Source organism: Meriones unguiculatus, chromosome 2 (genome assembly GCF_030254825.1).
Source record: "Meriones unguiculatus strain TT.TT164.6M chromosome 2, Bangor_MerUng_6.1, whole genome shotgun sequence".
Taxonomy (NCBI): domain Eukaryota; kingdom Metazoa; phylum Chordata; class Mammalia; order Rodentia; family Muridae; genus Meriones; species Meriones unguiculatus.
This window is the reverse complement of record NC_083350.1, coordinates 62,268,795-62,288,518: the sequence shown is the minus strand read 5'-3', so window position 1 is coordinate 62,288,518 and position 19,724 is coordinate 62,268,795. Positions and strand designations below refer to the sequence as shown.

The following is a 19,724-nucleotide window of genomic DNA, read 5'->3' as shown; positions in this document are numbered from 1 at the left end:
GCCTCAGGAGCTTCTTCTGCCTCCATGATGGAGTCCTTCTTCCTCTGATGGATTTTTAACTGACTTCCACTTATGCAGGTATTGTGCAGGTAACTACAGGTCTTATGAATTCATCTATACAGCAGTCAGGTCATGTCCAGAAAACAGCATTTCAAGTCATTCCTCTTCATCCTTAAGCCCTTACATTTTGCCCACCCCCTGCTCTACTATGGGACCTGACCCTTGGGTTTGGGAGTTGTTGGTATATACCTGAGGTCTCACCATCACTTCTAGTTATTTGAACAGCTGTTAAGTACCCGCATCAAGTGCCTCACAACTCCAGCTCCAGTGCACATGCAAAGATACATGTATAATGAATATGAATATATATATATATGTATGTATATATATATATATATATATATATATATAAAATTTCCATAGGACAACTGTGTTACTTGAGGCCATTTTGGTTGCTACATGGTGCTGTGTGAATCTGGTAAGCTTGGGGCCTTAATGCTTTTGTATACTGTCATGGAAAATCATTTTAAGTCAGAATTAATAGACAGATAATTTTTCCTGTTAGTATTGTGGGGAAGCAGTCCCACTTCAGGAGAAAAACTGATGATTACTGGTTATTTTTATTGTTCTCAAGACCATTCACATCTGGAAGATTTTTTTTTTCTTGGTATAATCATGTAGCTCAGTGGACAGAGTGCTTGCCTAGTTTGTACAGGTTCCTAGATTCAATCCCCAATACAAATAGACAAATATGGTTATTTTCTTTTGAAAGTATTTAGCTACAAATGGTAACTGCAGAGTGTGGGGGGGATTGATACCAAATATTTGTAGAAAATAAAATAATTATAGTAACTTATCTGGTACACTTCATTTCATTTCATTTGACCATGTAATGGATAAGTTACTACTTTATAGCAAACTACCTGAACCCTTGGTTTTTCTGGAACTGATCGTGGAAATAAAAGTACTCCTTAGCTACCCTGCTCACCTATGTGTGCACTTACTCCATGAGAAAGTTCTTGTGGCTGCCATTTGGAGAATAAATTAATTGCTTGGTATCTGCACATTTAATTCTATTCCAGTTTAGAAACAAAAGTTAAATGTAGCAAATGGAGCTGCAGTGAGAATATTGGAACTGACAGAGGAGGTGATAGGAAAACTCTTAAAACATACAAAAACTGAGAATGCCCAGTAGGCTAGATTGCTATCCAACTAGATATAATGTACAGACGTTAGTATTAAAGGAAGCAGTTATGGAGCAGGTCTCATGACTTTGAGGCATCAAGATAACAGTGTTAGCTTCTGCTCATTTTAATACTTCTTTCAGTTAACATTTTACTTATGTATGTTCCTGTTATGAACAGAGCACTTTCTCATATTTTGTCTTTTTTGTGACAACCTGATGACTTAGGTAATCAGGTGTTTTCATCCTCCAGGCCTGGAGAAATAACTGGAACAGCATGTTACAGAGCCCAAAGTGAACTCTGACCCCATTGTCCAGTATCTTCATTATGCTAAAATCTTTTTAGTACTGATGAAGCACGTGATAGCAGTAACCCTCTGATATACTAACTGCTTTATAGTGAAGCATAACTTTATACAGATACATAATATGTATCTATAGTACTATGTACCTGAAGCTTTTAAAACCATGTTTATAGAAGAGAGTACAGAAGAGAAGTCTTGTACAGATTGTGTTTTGGCTTCTTTATCCGGTTTTTTCCATGCTCTTTGTGACATATTCTGAGCCCATTGTCCTTTTCAGTGTTCCTCACTGCATCCCTGCATGATTGTAGCATTTTGTGTCTGTCTCTACTATTTGTTCTTTGAGACGTTCCATCACTATTGCCAAATTAACCTTTCTTAAAATTTAGTTTTATTGCATCACTTGCCTTTTGAGACTTTTTAGCTTTATATGGTTTAAAAGATGAAATGTTTTCCGTACCGGAGAGTGAACCCAGGGCCTCGGTGCGCTTGAGAAATGCTGAACCACTGAGCTGTATCCCTAGCTCATTTTAAAAACAAATTTGAGATAGCTAAGCTTTCCCAGACAGGCCTTGCAGTCAGCCACTAATCCAGGCAGGCTTTGAACTTGCTATCCTTCTACTTCAGCCTGTTTATTATTTGGCTTAGCTTCATGTGGGTCCTGATTGATATGTGACCTTCCTATTGATTACCTCGTATCTGGTTCTTACAGACTACCTAGGAAAAGTATTTGATTTTCCCTATTTATTTGTGTGTGTACATGTATTCATGTGTGTGTTTGTGTATGCACACATGTGTAGGTCTAAGGACAACTTTCAGGATCAGATCTCTTGTATTATGTATCCAGGGATGGAACTCATGTAGTCAGGTTTGGCAGCAAATTCCTCTGTTCCCTAAGCCATCCACTGAATTGAAAACTTGGAACCAAGTCTTGAATTATAACTTTGTCTTTTTTTTTTTTTTTTTTATCAGTATGACTTTAAAGAAGTTGTGGAACAAATGAACATTACAGTGTCATTTTAGGAAAACTTAAATTTGCAACAGCTTTATGCTTGAAGAAAGGTGAAAAAGTGAAGCTGTGAGGAGGAGGAGAAGATAGCTTTTAGCTAAAGGGTAAACTATTTATTTGAAGGAATGATTTCTAGGTTTTATTTTTAGCCCTTCCCCCTCTGTTCTGGCTTAGCAAGTTTATTTACTATTTATTATTGTAGGATTTGCTGTGGACTAAACTGTGTCTATTCCAAATTTATACATTGAGGCTTTCACCTCTGGTGTGACTATAACTGAAGATAGGGTCTCTAGGAGACCTTAAGATTAAATGAGGTCACAATGGTGGGTGTGCCCTGAAACTCTAGAACTGTGTTTGTCATCAGACCAATATAGAGGGCATAGTCAGATGGTACAAGAGAAACACAACCTGCCTGCTGGAATGTCTGGTCCAGAACCATGAGAAAATCAACTTGCTTAAACTGCCTCAGCTCGAAGACTTGGCTGTGAGAGCCTGAGTGAAATAGTACAGTATTAAAAGGTACCCCATTCTCTGGTAGTTTTTCCTCAGTATAAGGTAAAGGAGCCATTTAATATATTTGTTAAAAAGTTATACTTCTAAACTTTATTGTACATTCAGGTGTCATTCTCTATCATTTTGTATCTTTACTCCCTTGGCTAGGTAGAAATACAGTTTTAGATATAAGTTATTCTAGGAATGTTGTAAGGGATTTCTCTGGCTTACTGTCTGGGATCCTTTTAATATCTGTGGCATACTCATTTTATAATAAAACAGTATTTTCCTGTTCTAGGTTTTGTTTTGCTTTTTTGTAATGGCTGAAAAGCACCAGACACAAGTCCTTAGCACTTGACTCCAGAAAACAGTTTATTACTTTACAGTGAGAGAAACTGAAGTTCAAATAGTTATGATTTAGACTAGGGCTATAGAGTTTAGATGACCCTTTGGCTAGGATTGCCATTTCTTTTTGATGTCCACATAGAAATGTAGTAAAGTGAACTTAAAACAAAACTTGGTATGTGTGTATTATGTTACATATTTTAAACAAATTTTTACCCTTTTTTAATAATGATGGTTCTGAGTATGTTGTATCAAATCTATATAGGCCCATATAAGAATTACTTAGAAAAGTTCAAACAGTTCTTGCATGAATAAGCAGACTTTCAGTGAGTAAATTTTACAACAGTTGTTATTCAGGAAAGTTTATAATTATGATTAGTCTTTCATGTTACCCATCTTCCATAAAAGACTAATTTGTCATACCACAGTTTGTAATAATTTTAGATTTTAAGAATATAATGAATGGCTTTTATTAATCAAGAATAATATTTTCTTTGTATCTTAAACTTAGAATGGCCTTCACAATATAATGGTAGAACATTCACTTCAGGTACAATCTTTCACAGTAACTTTTGTGTTTTTTTTAATTTTTAATTTAATTATTTTTATTTATTACAGTTTATTCACTTCGTTTCCCAGCTATAGCTCCCTCCCTCATCCCTTCCCAATCCCACCTGCCGTCCCTCCATCCTCCCATGATTCTCCCCTAGTCCACTGATAGGGGAGGTCCTCCTTCCCTTTCCATCTAACTCTATCCTATCAGGTCTCATCAGGACTGGCTGCATTGTCTTCCTCTGTGGCCTGGTAAGGCTGCTCCCCCCTTAGGGAGATGATCAAAGAGCAGGCCACTGAGTTCATGTCAGAGACAGCCCCTCTTCCCCTTACTAGGGAACTCACTTGGAGACTGAGCTGCCATGGGCTACATCTTCTGGAGTTCTGGGTTATACAAATGGTTAAGCTCTATGAAAATTTTATTTGTAAAATATTTTCAAGAACATTTATAATATGTAAAATGATAAGATAGGTTTAATAATGTCTTTAATCTCTTTTGTAGGTGTTCTTTTCTGTTTGAAGGTTTTGATTTTAGTTTTTAAATTTTTCATCTGAAAAACCAAAACAATGCAGAAAACTTGCTTTCTAGTTTTTGAGGAGATAATACAGGTTTTAAAGAAAAACATGTTTTAATACTGTGGGAGAGCATTTCTTTAATTTTTAAATTTATTCTTCTTTTATACAATACATCCTAACTGCAGCCTTCTCCAACCCCACCCCTGCCCTGCCTCCCCAGTCCACCAGATCCACTGTTCTTCTGTTTCCCTTCCAAAAAGTACAGGCCTCCCAAGTTATTGGCAGGAGAAGATGGCTAAGGAGTTGCTGAAGAGTCTCAGTATCATAGGCTTCTCTGATGAAGCACAAAGAAATCTTAGGAAGAAAGATGTAGGAGCTGGAAAGGGCCATACTTAGGGTTGAAGCCATGTTGGAAGGTTGCATGGCTCTGTTAATATCTGGCTTCCTTGAACATAAGAAGCATGCCATTAGCAGTAATCAAAACAAGATGTGTTTATTTCAGGAGACATTCTGATACCAGCACTCCAGAATAATAACTCTGTAAGTTAGGGAACGACATCTTTTTTATCTTGGAATTTTAAAATTCAGCCATCATGTATACATTGTAGTTAGGAGTAGCACAGTCTTTCTGTTTTGATGTTTTTTTCTAAATTTGGTTGTAATTTTATGTTTTTATTGTTAAATTTAGAAATACAATTGATTTCTATATATTTGTTTTATAGCTTTTAGCATTCCCATATACTTTCTTATTATTCCAGTAGTTTTATATATAGAACCACATCAATCTGCAAATAAAAACAATTGTAGTGTTTTTTCTACACTTCTTTTTCTTGTTGTAGTATCTCTAATTTCGTGTTAAGTAGATGTGACTGAGAGAACATTCTTGTCCTGTTCTGTATCATAGGAAGGAATACATATTCATCCTTGAGTTTGACATTGGTCTGTAACAGCCCTTTTACCCACCTTTTTGTTTCTTGAAGTTTTCTCATATTCTTCATTTGTTATTTTTGTTTTGCTTTCTGTCCTTAAAATTGTGATGGATGTTGATTATTCATAGTATTTTCAATAAACTTATTATCCATTTCTCTGAGGCATAGTTTCTGTCCTGTGTGCTTACTTACTGTATAGACTTAGACTGTAGTACAGGCTGCTCTCCCTGGTGTCAGCAATAACTGTTATATGAATGAGTTGCTAAAGCAGTGTTCTTGATTCTGAGAGCAAGTTATACTTCCCTACTAAAGCTGCCTACTCTGGTACTCTGCCTTTACATGGTAATAGATCTAACTTAAAATAAAAGTTTCTCTATTCAATAAATATGAGAGCTGAGAGTACAAACAATTGAACTCGTGAGAGCTACAATTTTTCAATAAATACTTACTCAGTTTATATAGCAAGAGTATATAAAGATCTAGCAACTGTATTTTGCATTTAGTTTCTGAAAGGTTTTTGTCTTCCTATCTGCTAGAAAAAGATGAAGGGTCAGTTAAATTACATTTACAGGAACAGAATGAAGTACAGTAGTTGACAGGAGAGTGAGAGCAAAGACATTTCTGTTCTTGAATTCTCACTTTGTCAGCATTTCCTTACTGTTTGGCTTTAGCTAAACCAGAATTTTAAAAAGTGAGAATTTTCCAGTTTCTTATTATTTTTTGCTAAATATTTAACATATTATGAGAAAGTCCAGCTTGCTGCCAAGAATGAAATGTAGGTGGTTTATTCTTAAAAATCCAATCTTGTGGTTCCACAGTATTTACTGGCACATAATGTAAAATCAAGTGGGATTTATCTGTTAAAACAGGCAGTGTCCTGGAACAAATCCCTCTATTGTTCACACTGTTAAAATTGCTACCATATATTTTTATTTCTTAGAAAGGACCAGAGCCACATGTTAAAAATGTATTAGTAAAGGTTTTACAAATGTAATTCAAATATTAAAATTCTTAATTGATGTTTAAATGGTGAGTCTTGTAAAATATTAAGAATTTTGCAGAAAAGTTTTTCTGTCTTCCCAACAAAATGCCCTAGGATAACAGTGCTGGGAGTATTGTTTTAGCAATAAAGATTATCATGTGGATATGTTCCTTAGAAGGCCCCATGGTAGTAATACCCCTAGATTTTGTCTTTAAAGAAAACTGCTGAGAGGCAATAATTTTTTTTGTATGTGTCCCATTTTCATTAATGCATGGTAATTGATGGAGTTGCAGTGACTCGTAGCAGTAATGAGTTCTAAACATAATAACGCACTCTTTTCTAATAAGTGAGCACTGCTGGGGTTTAAAAGCATACTAAATCAGTTGCTTTAGTATGAATTTATTAGTTTTTTTCAGCATTAGCTTTAATAGTAGTTATTTACATAAGCGTACATCCCATTAACCGCCATCAGGGCTGGAAAACATGCTGAACTGTTCATATTTTCATATAATTATTGAACATAATGGTTTCATTTGCATTTCTAAACAGTGATGTTTCTGTCAGCCTTGGAAATAGTGTCTTTACGCAGTCCCTATTTCACATCCACTTATTTGACATCGTTAAATTTTATGCTAATGTGCTTCCCTAGAATATCATCAGTAGGACAGATGCTTGTGCTTTAATATACAAATCAGGCATGCTTTTCCATCCCCCCAAATTGCAGAGGAAATTTTTTAAAATCGGCACTTTTTGATATAGAGTCCATCTCTATATAAATATGTTTATGAAAATAAAAGTTTTAGGGTTAAATGTTATAATCTGGTTGTCTCTTGAAAAATGCGTATTGTGAAAGCTATCTACCTGACTGGGTTAGCTCTGTTGCCTTGCCTGAGGAGATAAGTCTTAATAAAGATCTTGTGGCTTATGAATATTTAGAGTTCTGCTTCTGAAATGTTGATCTTGAGATGTAGGTTTTTCCATGTTTTTGAATCCTTCAGGTCACAGTGTTAGCGTAAGTGTTTTCTCTGGTTTTGTTCCTCAAATCTCCTAAGCTGGGTTGTAAACTTTGTGATGAAAGCTGTTATGTTAATGCTTCGGGGAGTCTTAGCTTCTGTTGCATTCATAAAGCATGGAGGGTGAGAGAGTGAGCCATTTGGTAAGGAAGCATGTCCAGGGTAGTAGCCCAACACATGAGGGTGCTTTGTGGACAAACTCCTTGCCAGGTGGTTATCTATGTATAGTCATATTCTGTGCCTCCTGTAGTGGGGATGCTTTTCTGGGTGCTGTCAGCCAATTGGCTGAAAAAAGCTAAATAGCAGCATTCAATTACATGGTTGTTTGAGGTTTTATGATGGAAGGGATGGCCATTGAAGCCACTAGATTTTTTTTTTTTTTTTTTTTTTTTTTTTTTTTTTGGTTTTACCTTTCTTTTCCTGTATTCTGACAACTAGGGCAACATTCTGTTGTTGACACTTAGTGGACCTGCAGTGCTGGAGCTGACTCTGCACAGTGCAAAGCACAAGGTTGGCAGTCTTGCAAGACAGAGCAAGGAGCAGCTTTGAGAAGAGTTCTTGCCCCAAATTACTGGCTAAAAATAAATCAGAACTGCTGTAGCCCAAAACTGACACAGCATACGAGGACTGTTTGGATAGGAATGTGATTTGGCTTAACAGGTCAAGAGGCAACTGAAATTTTTGCAAGGACTTCTATTCTTTGGGGAATTGTGGTGAAAGAGATACAAGAATTGTAAAGAAACTACCAGATGGGTAGAGTTTCAAGCTACTCATTTTTACCCTAGCCTTTTCATGAATTTTCTATGTAATATCTTAAAATAAGTCTAAAACTTGTAATTCTCACAATTACAAAATCTGGGTTATATTTAAAATATTGGACAGGCAGAAGTCGAAGGAAAAGTAGTCCTCATCAGCAGATCTGTTGCCACATCAAGTATTATATCCAATAGTGTGGGGGAGGGTAGGAGATGATAAAAGCACTTACCTGCAAGCCTGGCTGAAGGATAGGTGTAAAGATGAAAGGAAAGAGATGACTCTACCAAATTATCTTTTGACCTTCTTTCACACTCTGTGGCACAATCCAGGGCCCCAGAATAATAGCAAATAAAGTTTTTCTAAGTTGTAATTTTAATCTGAAAAGACTGTCTTTCTAGGAAAGTGTGTTTTCAGCTCCTTTCAAAACTTCCTTAACACCAAATTGTTGGTATTGTTGATGGTAAGGCTGGTTTGCTACAGAAGAGGAAAAACATTCCCTGTCACCAAAACATAGTGTTAGTTTTTTTTCTTCTGTACATAATTCTTTCTTTTCTGGAAAGAATTTAACAATAAAATCAAAATTTAATAACCCCATTAAGTATTACATTATTAGAGGACCACGATGTTTACTCTAAAATGCATACAGAAAGGAGTTCAAGTGTTCCAAGACTGTTTCCAACCCAACCTCAGAAGATAAGAGAGTTCGTGTTTCATAACAGCTTCTGTGTACAGGTTTTGCAGTTCAAAATTCTAAGTAGTGTTAGATATTAGCCATATACCAATAAGTTGAGAGGAGCTTTAATTTGTAGTTATATTTATTTTCTTTTTTATGGCTTGGGGAACAGAATTACCACCTCCTTTTGAGAGGTGACTGATCTACTTAGGAACCTGATCCTGAGGTCTGACAACCCCCACACTCCTGTTCTACAAAGCTTCAGGGACTAAGATCTGCTCTGTATGCAGCATCTGGTAAGGAAATTGATTTTCCATTGCATATATCTCTTTATTTTCCTATCTTTAGCTATGATAGAAATTATCACATGGAGACATTTACAAATAAATGTTACTTTTTTTTTTTCTTAATTCTGTCTGGGGTGCTAATATTTGAGGGTATAAGAGGAGAGCTCATGTACTACTTGATAATTATTCAGTTAAAAAATCTTATTTTTTTCTGATTTTAAAAAACAAGTATATATGCAGTGTAGACTATTTGGAGATAATATCAGATATTACTTCATTCTTGAAGTCAATATTTGGTACAGTTCTGATTTTATTTAGTCATTGCTCAAATAGCAAAATAGGTGAAAATTGTCATAATTTGACATCGGTGAAAGTTTAAGAATTTCAGATCTTTTGCATTTAGTTTGTATTAATTGTATTATACTTAAGGTAAAATTAACATCTCTTAAACATTACTAGAACATCAAAAAGAAGTTTAATGGAAATGCTTAGGTTTTAATAGTGAGAAAGGACAAAGAGAACTCAAAAGGAAATATCAAACTAATGTGATTTTATGAAAAATATGGCAACTTTCACATGGAACTAATTTAGTGTTCAGAACCCTTGTGTTCTGCTAAGGCAGGTAGTTAGAAACTTTATGATGCACTTACATTCTGATCCCTTCCCTGGACAATGAAAGTAATAGTCTGTACATCAGTGTGCCAGTTGTGAAGATTAAGTAAGACAATGATTAGTAACTTCTTTGCACCACAACTACATACTGTAGAATGGCCCCCAGTCATTTCTGTTTTTGCCTTTGTAGCAGTGGTAATACCTGAAGTAACTGCTCTGTTCCTCTCCTCTTTATTTGTTTGGGTCCTCTAATACACCTCCTAAACATACAGTGTGAACCTCACCAGCAACACTTGGGGCATTGCTGAAGATGCAAGGCCTTGTGCAATACTTTACTTTTCCAGAGTCTTCATTTAGACAAGATACCCCAGTGACCTATACACTAAGGAGCTATTTGTGGGGAGCTATTTGTGCTAATTTCTTGAAATCAGGGATGTTTTATTTTAAGAGATGTAGGCAATGGGAAAATGTATATATTTATTCTTTTGTATGTGTATTTTGTTTTTTGTTATTTTTTCTTGAAGCTGGGTCTTGTTGTTTACCTCTGGTTGGCCTTGAACTTAATGGTCCTCCTGCTCCAACCTTCCTAGTGCTGGGATTATATTTGTGTGTCACTATAACTAGATCATTTGCTCTCTTTTTCTAAGCTCTCACTTTCAAATATATGGTATTAGATAACTATATGGGAACTGTATCTGTGCTGTTCAGTAGATTATTCCTCAAGTGTTAAATATCTGGTCCAAAGCTGCTTTTGTGTATTCATTTTTTAAATATCTAATTGTTTCTGTTATTTACTGAGAAAGAGATATTGAAATCTCTGAGTATGATTATTAGTTTACCCATATGTCTTTGTAGTGCTTATCTGGTTTTGCTTTATACATTTGGAAGGTACGTTTTCAGATGAATAAAACATTGAAATTGTTATTTCTGTCTAATGAATTGGCTTTTTTATTGTTGTGCGAGGGGCCTTATTTATCCCACGGGATATTTCTTGTACTGGAATCTACTCTTTCTAAAGCTTATTGACCTACTTTAGCTTCTTTTGAGTACTGTTAGCATCGTAAATCTTTTTCTATCCTATAATTTCTTAAGTAGTTATATCTTAATATTCAAAGTACATTTCTTGTAGCCAATACGTAGGCAAATCATTGTATTCTCTTTGTCCAGTTGTCAGAATTATGTCATTCTATTTGTGTGGGCCTGTTTTTAAGGCTTGTGTTCTGTTAATTTCTTCACCAATCCAGTAGATAACAGGCTTTATGGCAAGTATTGAAATCCTATAACACAAATCTTTCAGCTTTACTCCTCCTTTGCAGAATTGCTTTGGCTATTCTTATTCTTCGTATTAATTTAGAATCAGTTTGATAAATGAACAGATATTTTAAGGTATTTTCTACATGTTGTTTAAATTTTGTTTAAAAACTACTTTAAGGCTTACACAGACATCTTAGAGTTTACCTGTTAATTTATTATATTATAATAATGTATTTTAAAAATTATCTCTAGTTTTAGTTTAAAATATAAGGTCATAAATGCAGTCTTAGTTACTGTTCTATTACTGTGAAGAGACACTGAGTAAGGCAACTGTTATGAAAGAAAGCATTTAATTGGGGACTTGTTTTCAGCTTCAGAGGCTTGGTCCATTATCTTGGTGGGAGTGTTGTGGCAAGCAGGCATGGTGCTAGGAAGTAGCTGAGAGCTATATTCTGATCAGCAGAGAGCTGAAGGCTGGCATGGACTTATGAAACCTCAAAGCCCACTCCCACATTTCCTCCAACAAAGCCACACCTACTCCAATAAGGCCACACCTCCTAATCCTTCTAATCCTTCCAAATAGTTCCATTCCCTAGTGACTAAGCATTCAGCTATATGAGCATATGAAAAGCATTCTTATTCAACCTACCACAAATGACAAACTTTATCCCTGTTTTGAATAACTCATAAACACTAACAAAAAGTAATTACTTTTTCTAACAAAAAATAATTTCAAATACCTAATATAATAACTTAAACTTCAAAAAGTAATATAAATTTGGCAAGAAAATAAAATATTATACAGTACTTTACCTGTGTTTATAACTTAGGTATTTAAAGTACCATGTTTTCTGTTTTTTAGATGGTTTCCTGAGCTTTCAAAGTTAGCTCTTAAAATTTTCTAAATTTTGTAACAGCAATGACAATGTTTAGATTGAAGTATGTTATGTATAAAAATTAATATGACTGTAACTAAGTTAAAAATAATAATGAAGAGTCTAACGTTTTAAATGTTAATTCAGCACCTTGAGATAAAATTTTTCTTCAACAATATATTCACACGTATTGATTGCTCTTAAAAATGTTTACAAAAACCCTTAAAACAATATTTGGTTATAGTTGAATTTTTATAGATAATTTAACACTTTTCAAGTAGGTAGTTATGTTTTCTGAAAATAAGGATGGATTTTTTTTTTGGTTTTCATATTCTGCATACTTTTATTTTTAATCCTTACTGTATGCAGTGATGAGAACTTGTCATATAAGGATGAATGAAATTGGTGCTATAGTCCATCCTCACATTCTTTCAACTTTCTTTCATATTTTAATAGGAAATTATTTAGTTTCTAGCCACTAATTGTAATTTTTGCTGCTCTACCTAGATGTCCTTTATTAGCTTTCAATAAAAATGAACATTCCTGTGAGATCAAAGAAATGGTATGGAGAGTTTCTTTCCTTCCTGCTTTGCTGATAGTTGTCTGTCTGTCTCCCAACCTTAGAGTCTTGCTAAAAAGCTGATCTTTTAGTGTCAGTTCATATTATTGTGTCAGTTGGTTTTGCTTGTTTAACTGAGCAACATGTTGCTAAGTGATCTTCTAATATCCAGGTTTACATTCCTGAACTGACCCTTACTTGATTGCTATATTATCCATTTATATGTTGCTGGATTTTGTTAATTTTTGCCTTAGAAGATATATTATTCTGAAATTTACTTCTTTCATAATGCCTGCTTGCCTTTGTACCAGGGTAGTGCTGGATAACTTCTGCTGCTGCTTCTTCTTACTTCTTCTTCTTCTTCTTACTTCTTCTTCTTCTTCTTCTTCTTCTTCTTCTTCTTCTTTTTCTTTTTCTTTAACACTACATGTGAGAGTTTGTATATAATAATTTTCTGGCTATAGAATTATTTTTAAATGACATTTACATTAATGCTTTAACATATTTCTTACAATGTATTCTGATTATGGTAGCTCCTCCTAGATTCATCCCCACCTTCCCAGCTACCAGCTTCTTGTGCTCTTTGTTTTTAATCTGTATGTCCCAAATACTCTTGGGAGTGGAACTTGCCCTGGAAAGCATTAGACCTACACTAGGTGGTTCTCAGTGTTAATTGCTGTCTATTATAAAAACTTCTCTGAATAAAGGCTTATTGATGTAAGATAAATGTTACCTTTTCCCTTACATTTTTGTTAAAATTCAAAAATGAAACCTTCTGATCCTAGAATATGTTTACCCTACTTTCAGATGGAAACATTTTAAACCACAAACTTCCAGTCAGTTTATCTGTTTCTTAAGAAACTTTTAGTAGCTTGTGTCTTTCTTTCAAGGGATTTTTTTTTCCATTTCTTCTATGTTTTCAAATTTATATGCATAAATTTGTAGTAGTATAGGTTTTGAGAGATTAAATGGATTCTTTGTTACATTAACTAACTTGTAACAAATCTACATGTTTTTTCTTTCCCTTTAAAACAGGCTTCCAAAAGGAATGTTGCTTCTTCCTTATGGAGGAGATACCCAGTTATTGAATTAAGAGACTATTGTTTTTAAGATACTAAAATGGTCTTTTTATTTATTTTTGAAATTATAACTGTCTGAATTATAAAAAAATTATAAAAATAATTTTTATATTTAAGTTGACTATGTATTGCAAATTAACTTGGGAGAGTATGTGTCAGGTGTAAATATATTTACATGAGATTGGGAAGCACAGCTGTATAAACTCATAAAATGTTTTACTTTTTTATAAATAGAAACATTGTTAATTATTTGTAATGACATGTAAATTGAGCCATTCCCCATTTTATAATATATTAAAAACTGGTGTGGTACCTTCTGTTCATCCATGTAAGAAATCATTTGTTATCTTAAGTCTGAAAATTTAGATATTGGTGCTAGTAAATTTTTTAGCTGTTTATATTACTGTTGCTCTTTTCATTCTTAGCCATCTGGAAACTCTTGAGTAGGAATATGTCAGATTATTCAATTCTTCATATCATTTCATTTTTCTTGTTATTATCTGTTTCTCCATGCTTTGTTCTCACTAACTTCCTCAGGTGCCGTGTACATGTATTGTTTCTCTCTTCACTTTTTTTTATTAAACACATTAAATATATTTTATGACAGAGAATTCTGAAACATGAAGCCTTTGCATGTCTATAGTTTTGACAATTTTTATGAGACTTTGTTTCCTATGTATTCGTTAAATTAAGTTGTTTATTTTATTGATGATATTGATGCATAACAAGAGACAGTTTATTTTAGATGCAAATATGAGTGACCATGGAACACAGATTTAGGTTAATCCAAATTCTGTATTTTCAAGGTGGAAACAGCTAACTGAAGATTCATGAAGTTTTATAGATTTACAGAAAAAAGAATGTCATAAATAAAGACAATTTAAAAATTCATTTATGGGTACATTAAAGAGGCAGTTACTACTGCAAGATGGGCTTTGGATCCTGAAAACATTCTTAGCTCTTAGGTTTGTGGACACCGATGATCTGCTGCGCTAATAGATTTCAAAAGGTTTCTGTCTGTTTGTCATAAGACGTTAGGTTAGACACAGATGTGGTCGAGAATGGTGAAGCTAGCCTGGGATAAGGTCATCAGCCTCTGGACCCGCAACATTCCACTCTTTTAACGTCATTGTAGTTCTAGCCAGTGATTAGTCTTTGCAGCTTCTTTCCAGGAATTCTTGTTGACATTGATTTTGTTTTTCTGACTTTTTTGAAGCCTGTGATTAAAATGAGATTTTTCCAAGGTAATCTTTAATTTTCTCTCGTGTTCTGTGTTCCTGCATATGCTGTCATATGTGACAAATTTAGGATGAGCATCTTATACCACCTGAGAAATTAAAATATTACCTGAAAATATAAAAAAGACAGTTTCTCAGTTACAAAATCTTAAAGTTAGTCATTAACCAGCTTGTCATTATTACCTTAATATCTTTAGAATTGATACAAATATAAAAAGTATAGGGACTGCTCAGTTGACCAATGTGCTTTTGTGTGCTAAAGCATATTATGTGTTTCTTAAGAAAGCCTTTTGGTGGACTACAGAAAATCTTAGGCATGGTGGTAGAAAAGTACTTGTTAGATATTAGGGCTAAGATTATATTATTTTTGTAAGAATTCCAAGAAATCTTAAAAGAAAACCAAATGAGATAACATTCAAGCTCAGTAGTATTACAGAAGTCATGATGAATATGCAAATACCTATTGGAGCAAATAACTGAAAACTGAAATTAAAAAAAATAAAACAAGAGCCAGCCCTGAAGGAATCAGAATTAGAAAGAACATATCTCAGTATAATAAGGCCTATGCATAACAAGTCTGTTCAACATTATACCAAATGGGGGAGAAGCTCATAATTTCCTCTAAAATCAGAACAAGAGTGTCTGCTTTTTCAATTCTTTTCCAATATAGAATTTGAAGTCTTAGTTAAACCAATAAGCAAGAGAAGGAAACTAAAAAGATACATATAACAAGGAATAAGTCAGAGTAACCTTATTTGCAAATAATAACCTTATTTGCAAAAAAACGTGTATAAGAAATTGAAAACTCCATAAGAAATCTCAGACTGGATAAGAATTTTAAGTGAAGTGTTGGGTCCAGACTTACCATGTAAAACATAGCACTTACAAATGTACTGAGAAATTAGGGAAACAGCCTACTTCATACAAACTTAAGAAATGGAAGCCTTAGAATAAGCCTAACAAGGAAGTGGAAGACCTCTACACTGAGAATTTAAACCACTGTTGAAATAAATTGAAGACAAAGACCTCTCACAGAATTAATATTGTGGAAAAGGCTATCTTACCAAAAGAAACTTCCATCAAGTCCCAATGTCACTCTTTACAGAAATCAAATAATCCTAAAATTCTGTGGAAGAGCAAAAGATCCAGGATAGTCCGAGCTTTCCTGAACAAATTACACCATGCCTGGTTTCAAGTTATAGTATGGAGCTATAATAACTAACAACAGAGTACTGACATGAAAACAGACAAATCAGTGGAATAACACAGAAGACCCAAATATAAACCTACACAGCTCCAGCCACCTAAATTTTGACAAAAATATACAATGGGGAAAGATGCTTTTTAACAGGTGGTGCTAGAAATATTAGATACCACCTGTAGAAGAATGAAACTATGTCCCTTACTGTAAGAATTAAATTTGTAAGAAGTAACACAGGGTGAGAACTTAGGTGACCCTGACAGCTGAAAGGTGTCATCTTGAACCTGAAAGGTGACATCTTAAGATCTGACCATACTGTGATCAGGATACAGGACCCCACAACACAGTGGGGTTTCAAAGAAAGTGGATTACATGCTACAAGCTTGGGCTTTCATAGCTAAGGGTAAGGAAGGGAGAAAATGGTTCCCTTAGAGACAGAACGGAAGAGTTAGTTGTTTTCCTATACCACCTGAGAAATTAAAATATTACCTGAAAATATAAAAAAGACAGTTTCACAGTTACAAAATCTTAAAGTTAGTCATTAACCAGCTTGTCATTTTTACCTTAATATCTTTAGAATTGATAGAAATATAAAAAGTATAGGGACTGCTCAGATAAAAGGTCTTTTATCTCTTTTTGCAAACCACCTGATGTCTGAGGGTACCAGAGGTCAGACGCTTCTGCAGTTTCTGAATATCTGTCTCAGTTTAGGGTCTTGACGTTTTTTTGGGGGGGGTGTCCTTTACCTAGTTCTAATCCTAGAAAAATTGACTACAGATAGTAACAGTTCAAAAACTTTAAGATAATATCTGAAACTTAGAAGGTAAAATAGGGAAAACTTTTAGTCAAGGATATTCTGTAAAGGGCTCTAATCATTCAAGAAATATGCTAATCTCCACCCTCTTAATTCTCTATGACACTTCTTCTACCTTGTTCCCTTTCTTCAACCACTACTTCTACCTTGTTCCCTTTCTTCAACCACTACTTCTATCTATTCTATCTCCCCTTCCAAGTGAGATTTATACATTCTCCCTTGGATCCTCCTTGTTATTATCTTCTTTGGGTCTGTGCTTTGTAGTATGCTTATCCTCTATTATATGGCTAAAAATCCACTTATAAGTGAGTACATACCATGTGTGCCTTTCTGGGTCTGGGTTACATCACTCAGGATGATCTTTTCTAGTTCCATCCATTTGCCTATAAATGTCATGATTTCTTTGTTTTTAATAGCTGAGTACTATTTCATTGTGTAAATGTGACATTGTATCCAGTCTTTGTTTGAGGGACATGTTTCCAGATATGTTGTTTCCAGATTCTGGCTATTATGAATAAAACTGCTATGAACATAGATGAACAAGTGTCCTTGTTGTATTGTGAAGCGTCTTTTGGGTGTCTATAACTAGGAGTGGCAGGACTGCTTTTTCCGGCCACAGGGGAAGAAGACATGCTCAGTCCTGAAGCAGCTTTTGAGGAGCTGGGGTTGATGGAAAAGGGAGCTCCCCTTTTTTGAAGAATTGGCAGTTAGGGTAGAGAGAAGAATGGGACTGGGAAGGGAGAAGGGATGGGGCTACAACCAGGATGTAAAGTAAATAAAAAAAATAAATTAACTTTTTTTTTTTTAAAAAAAGAGATGATGAAATGAGAAAAAAAAAGAATGCAAAGAACTGAAAACTGGTATTCCTTCAAAACAAAACAAAACAGCAATGAAAAACCTCATAGCAAAGTAAACCATGAGTTATATGATAAAACAACCTACATAATGGGAGTTCTTTGCCAGCTATATATCTGACAGAGGATTATAGAATATACAAAGAATTAAAAAACCTGAGCAAGATATCAAAAAAATGTAATAATTAAGTGGGCTAATGAAATGAGTTCACAGAAAAGTTAAATACAAATGATTAGTAAACATGAAAAAAGTTCAACCTTACTAGCTATATGAAAAATGCAAATTCAGACTGCATGCAGTCCCACCTCACCTTACTCAGTGTGGAAGTCATTAAAAACATAACAAATAGTGCTAATAAGGCCACAGAAAAAGAAGAACCCTTATACACTGCATGTCAGAATGAAACTTAGTCCAGCCACTAGAGATGCTAGTGTAGAGGGTCCTCAAAATGAAAGCTAGAAGTTTCTCTCTTGTTCTGTGTTCCTGCATATGCTGTCAAATGTTGACTTCTAGCAACTAGCTAGAAGTAACATATGATTCAGCTTTATTACTCACAGATGTGTTACTCAAAGACTTTACATCAACATAGCAGAGATAGGTGCACATCACTTTTCTTACAGCACTGTTTGCAATAGCTAAGTGCCCCGACCCGTGGGGCTTCAACGGGGTTCCTGAGGTGGAGAGATTGGAAGGAATGGGGGGATAGGGACAAGAGACGCAGGAATGAAAGCCAAGTCTGTTCATCTGACCAAGGCTTCCGTTTATTAGAAATTTTTACCCAACTTATATAAGGAGAAGGCAGGGAAGGGGGAAGGTTAATCTACTGCTGCAGGAAATAGGAAGAGTGCTTTCATGGGTTAAATATTGTACCTGCAAGATGCCGTAAGGATGTTTTCTTAAGGTATCTCATGGATGCTCTAAAACTAACAGATGGATGTTCTCACAATCTATCACCCATGATTTTGGGTCCTAGGTAACTCTTCAACTAAATAGCTTTAGGTCGCCACTAAATGACCTTTGCTCACTACTTGGCTTTGGCTTCAGTAAATAGCTTTGTCTCCACTAGATAGCTTTGACTTTGGCTTCCGTAGATGGCTTTGGCTCCCAGCAGCTAAGTTATGGTACCAACCTAAGCTATATAGAAGAGTAATGGATGAAGAAAATATGGAATGGAATTGTATTTACCTATAAATAAAATTTATTCAGCCATAAATAAAAATGAAGTTAGGCAGTTTTCCAGAAAATTAATGTAGCTGGTTGTTACAATTAACTGAATTAAGTTAATCTCAAAAACACAAATAGTACATGTGGACTGGTTAACTGTTGATTTCGTATAACCTAGAGTCACTTGGGATGAGAATCTTAATGAGGAATCATGAAGATCAAGTTGGTGTGTAAATATCTCCACAGAGGATTGTCTTGATTGTTAACTGATAGAGGAATGCTTAGTCCATTGTGGACAACACCATTTGCTGGACAGGGAGTCCTGAGGTATAAGAGAGCAGAAAAGTAATTGAAAGCAAGCAAGGAGCTATCTGTTCACTGTCTCTGCTCTTGACTGTGGAAAGGAAGTTTTAAGATCCTTCTTTGACCTGCAATAATAGGCTTATTATAACCTGGAGGTATAAGATCAGTAAACTCTTCCCTAAATTGCTTTTTTCAGGGTATTTTATTACAGCAACAGAGATGAAACAACAGCAATATGTTTTCTCTCATTCCTGGGTTCTAATTTTTATATAGTTTCATAAAATCATGTCTGTATATATGATATGAAAGATGAACCTGGTGATGAAAACAAAGGATACTAGTGAGAGAGGGGAGGGCCAAAATGAAGGGCATTGGGGTATGGGAGCTCTGGGGGTCTGAATGAGAATGGCCCCCATCGGCTTTATATTTGAATGTTTGGTTACCAGTTGGTAGACTGTTTCTCAGAAGGATTCAGAGGTGTGGCCTTGTTGGAGGAGGTATGTCACCAGGGGTGGGCTTTCAGGTGTCAAAGCCCATGCCTGACCTACTTAACTCTCTGCCTGCTGCCTGCAGATCAGGATGTAAGCTCTCAGCTGCTGCTCAAGCCCCATTCCTGCCTGCCTGCCTGCTGCCATGCTTCCTGCCATGATGATCATTGACTCACCCTCTGAAATTTTAAGCAAACCCTTAGTTAAATGCTTCCTTTTATAAATTGCTTGGTGTTTCATTTG

General features: G+C 35.0%; 1 protein-coding gene across 5 annotated transcripts in view; it reads left to right on the top strand.

The window, feature by feature from the left end:
* Kiaa1328 (KIAA1328 ortholog) overlaps positions 1-19,724 on the top strand; it is a 213,855-nt gene that overhangs the window by 36,795 nt on the left and 157,336 nt on the right. Inside the window, exon 1 of one of the 5 annotated variants that reach the window (XM_060377585.1) lies at positions 438-9,048. The exons of the other annotated variants lie outside the window; for them this stretch is intronic. Coding sequence (XP_060233568.1) covers positions 9,037-9,048 — 12 coding nt within the window. The 5' untranslated portion in view covers positions 438-9,036. Of the gene's footprint in view, positions 1-437; positions 9,049-19,724 lie in introns of those variants that run through there. 5 annotated transcript variants of the gene reach the window in all.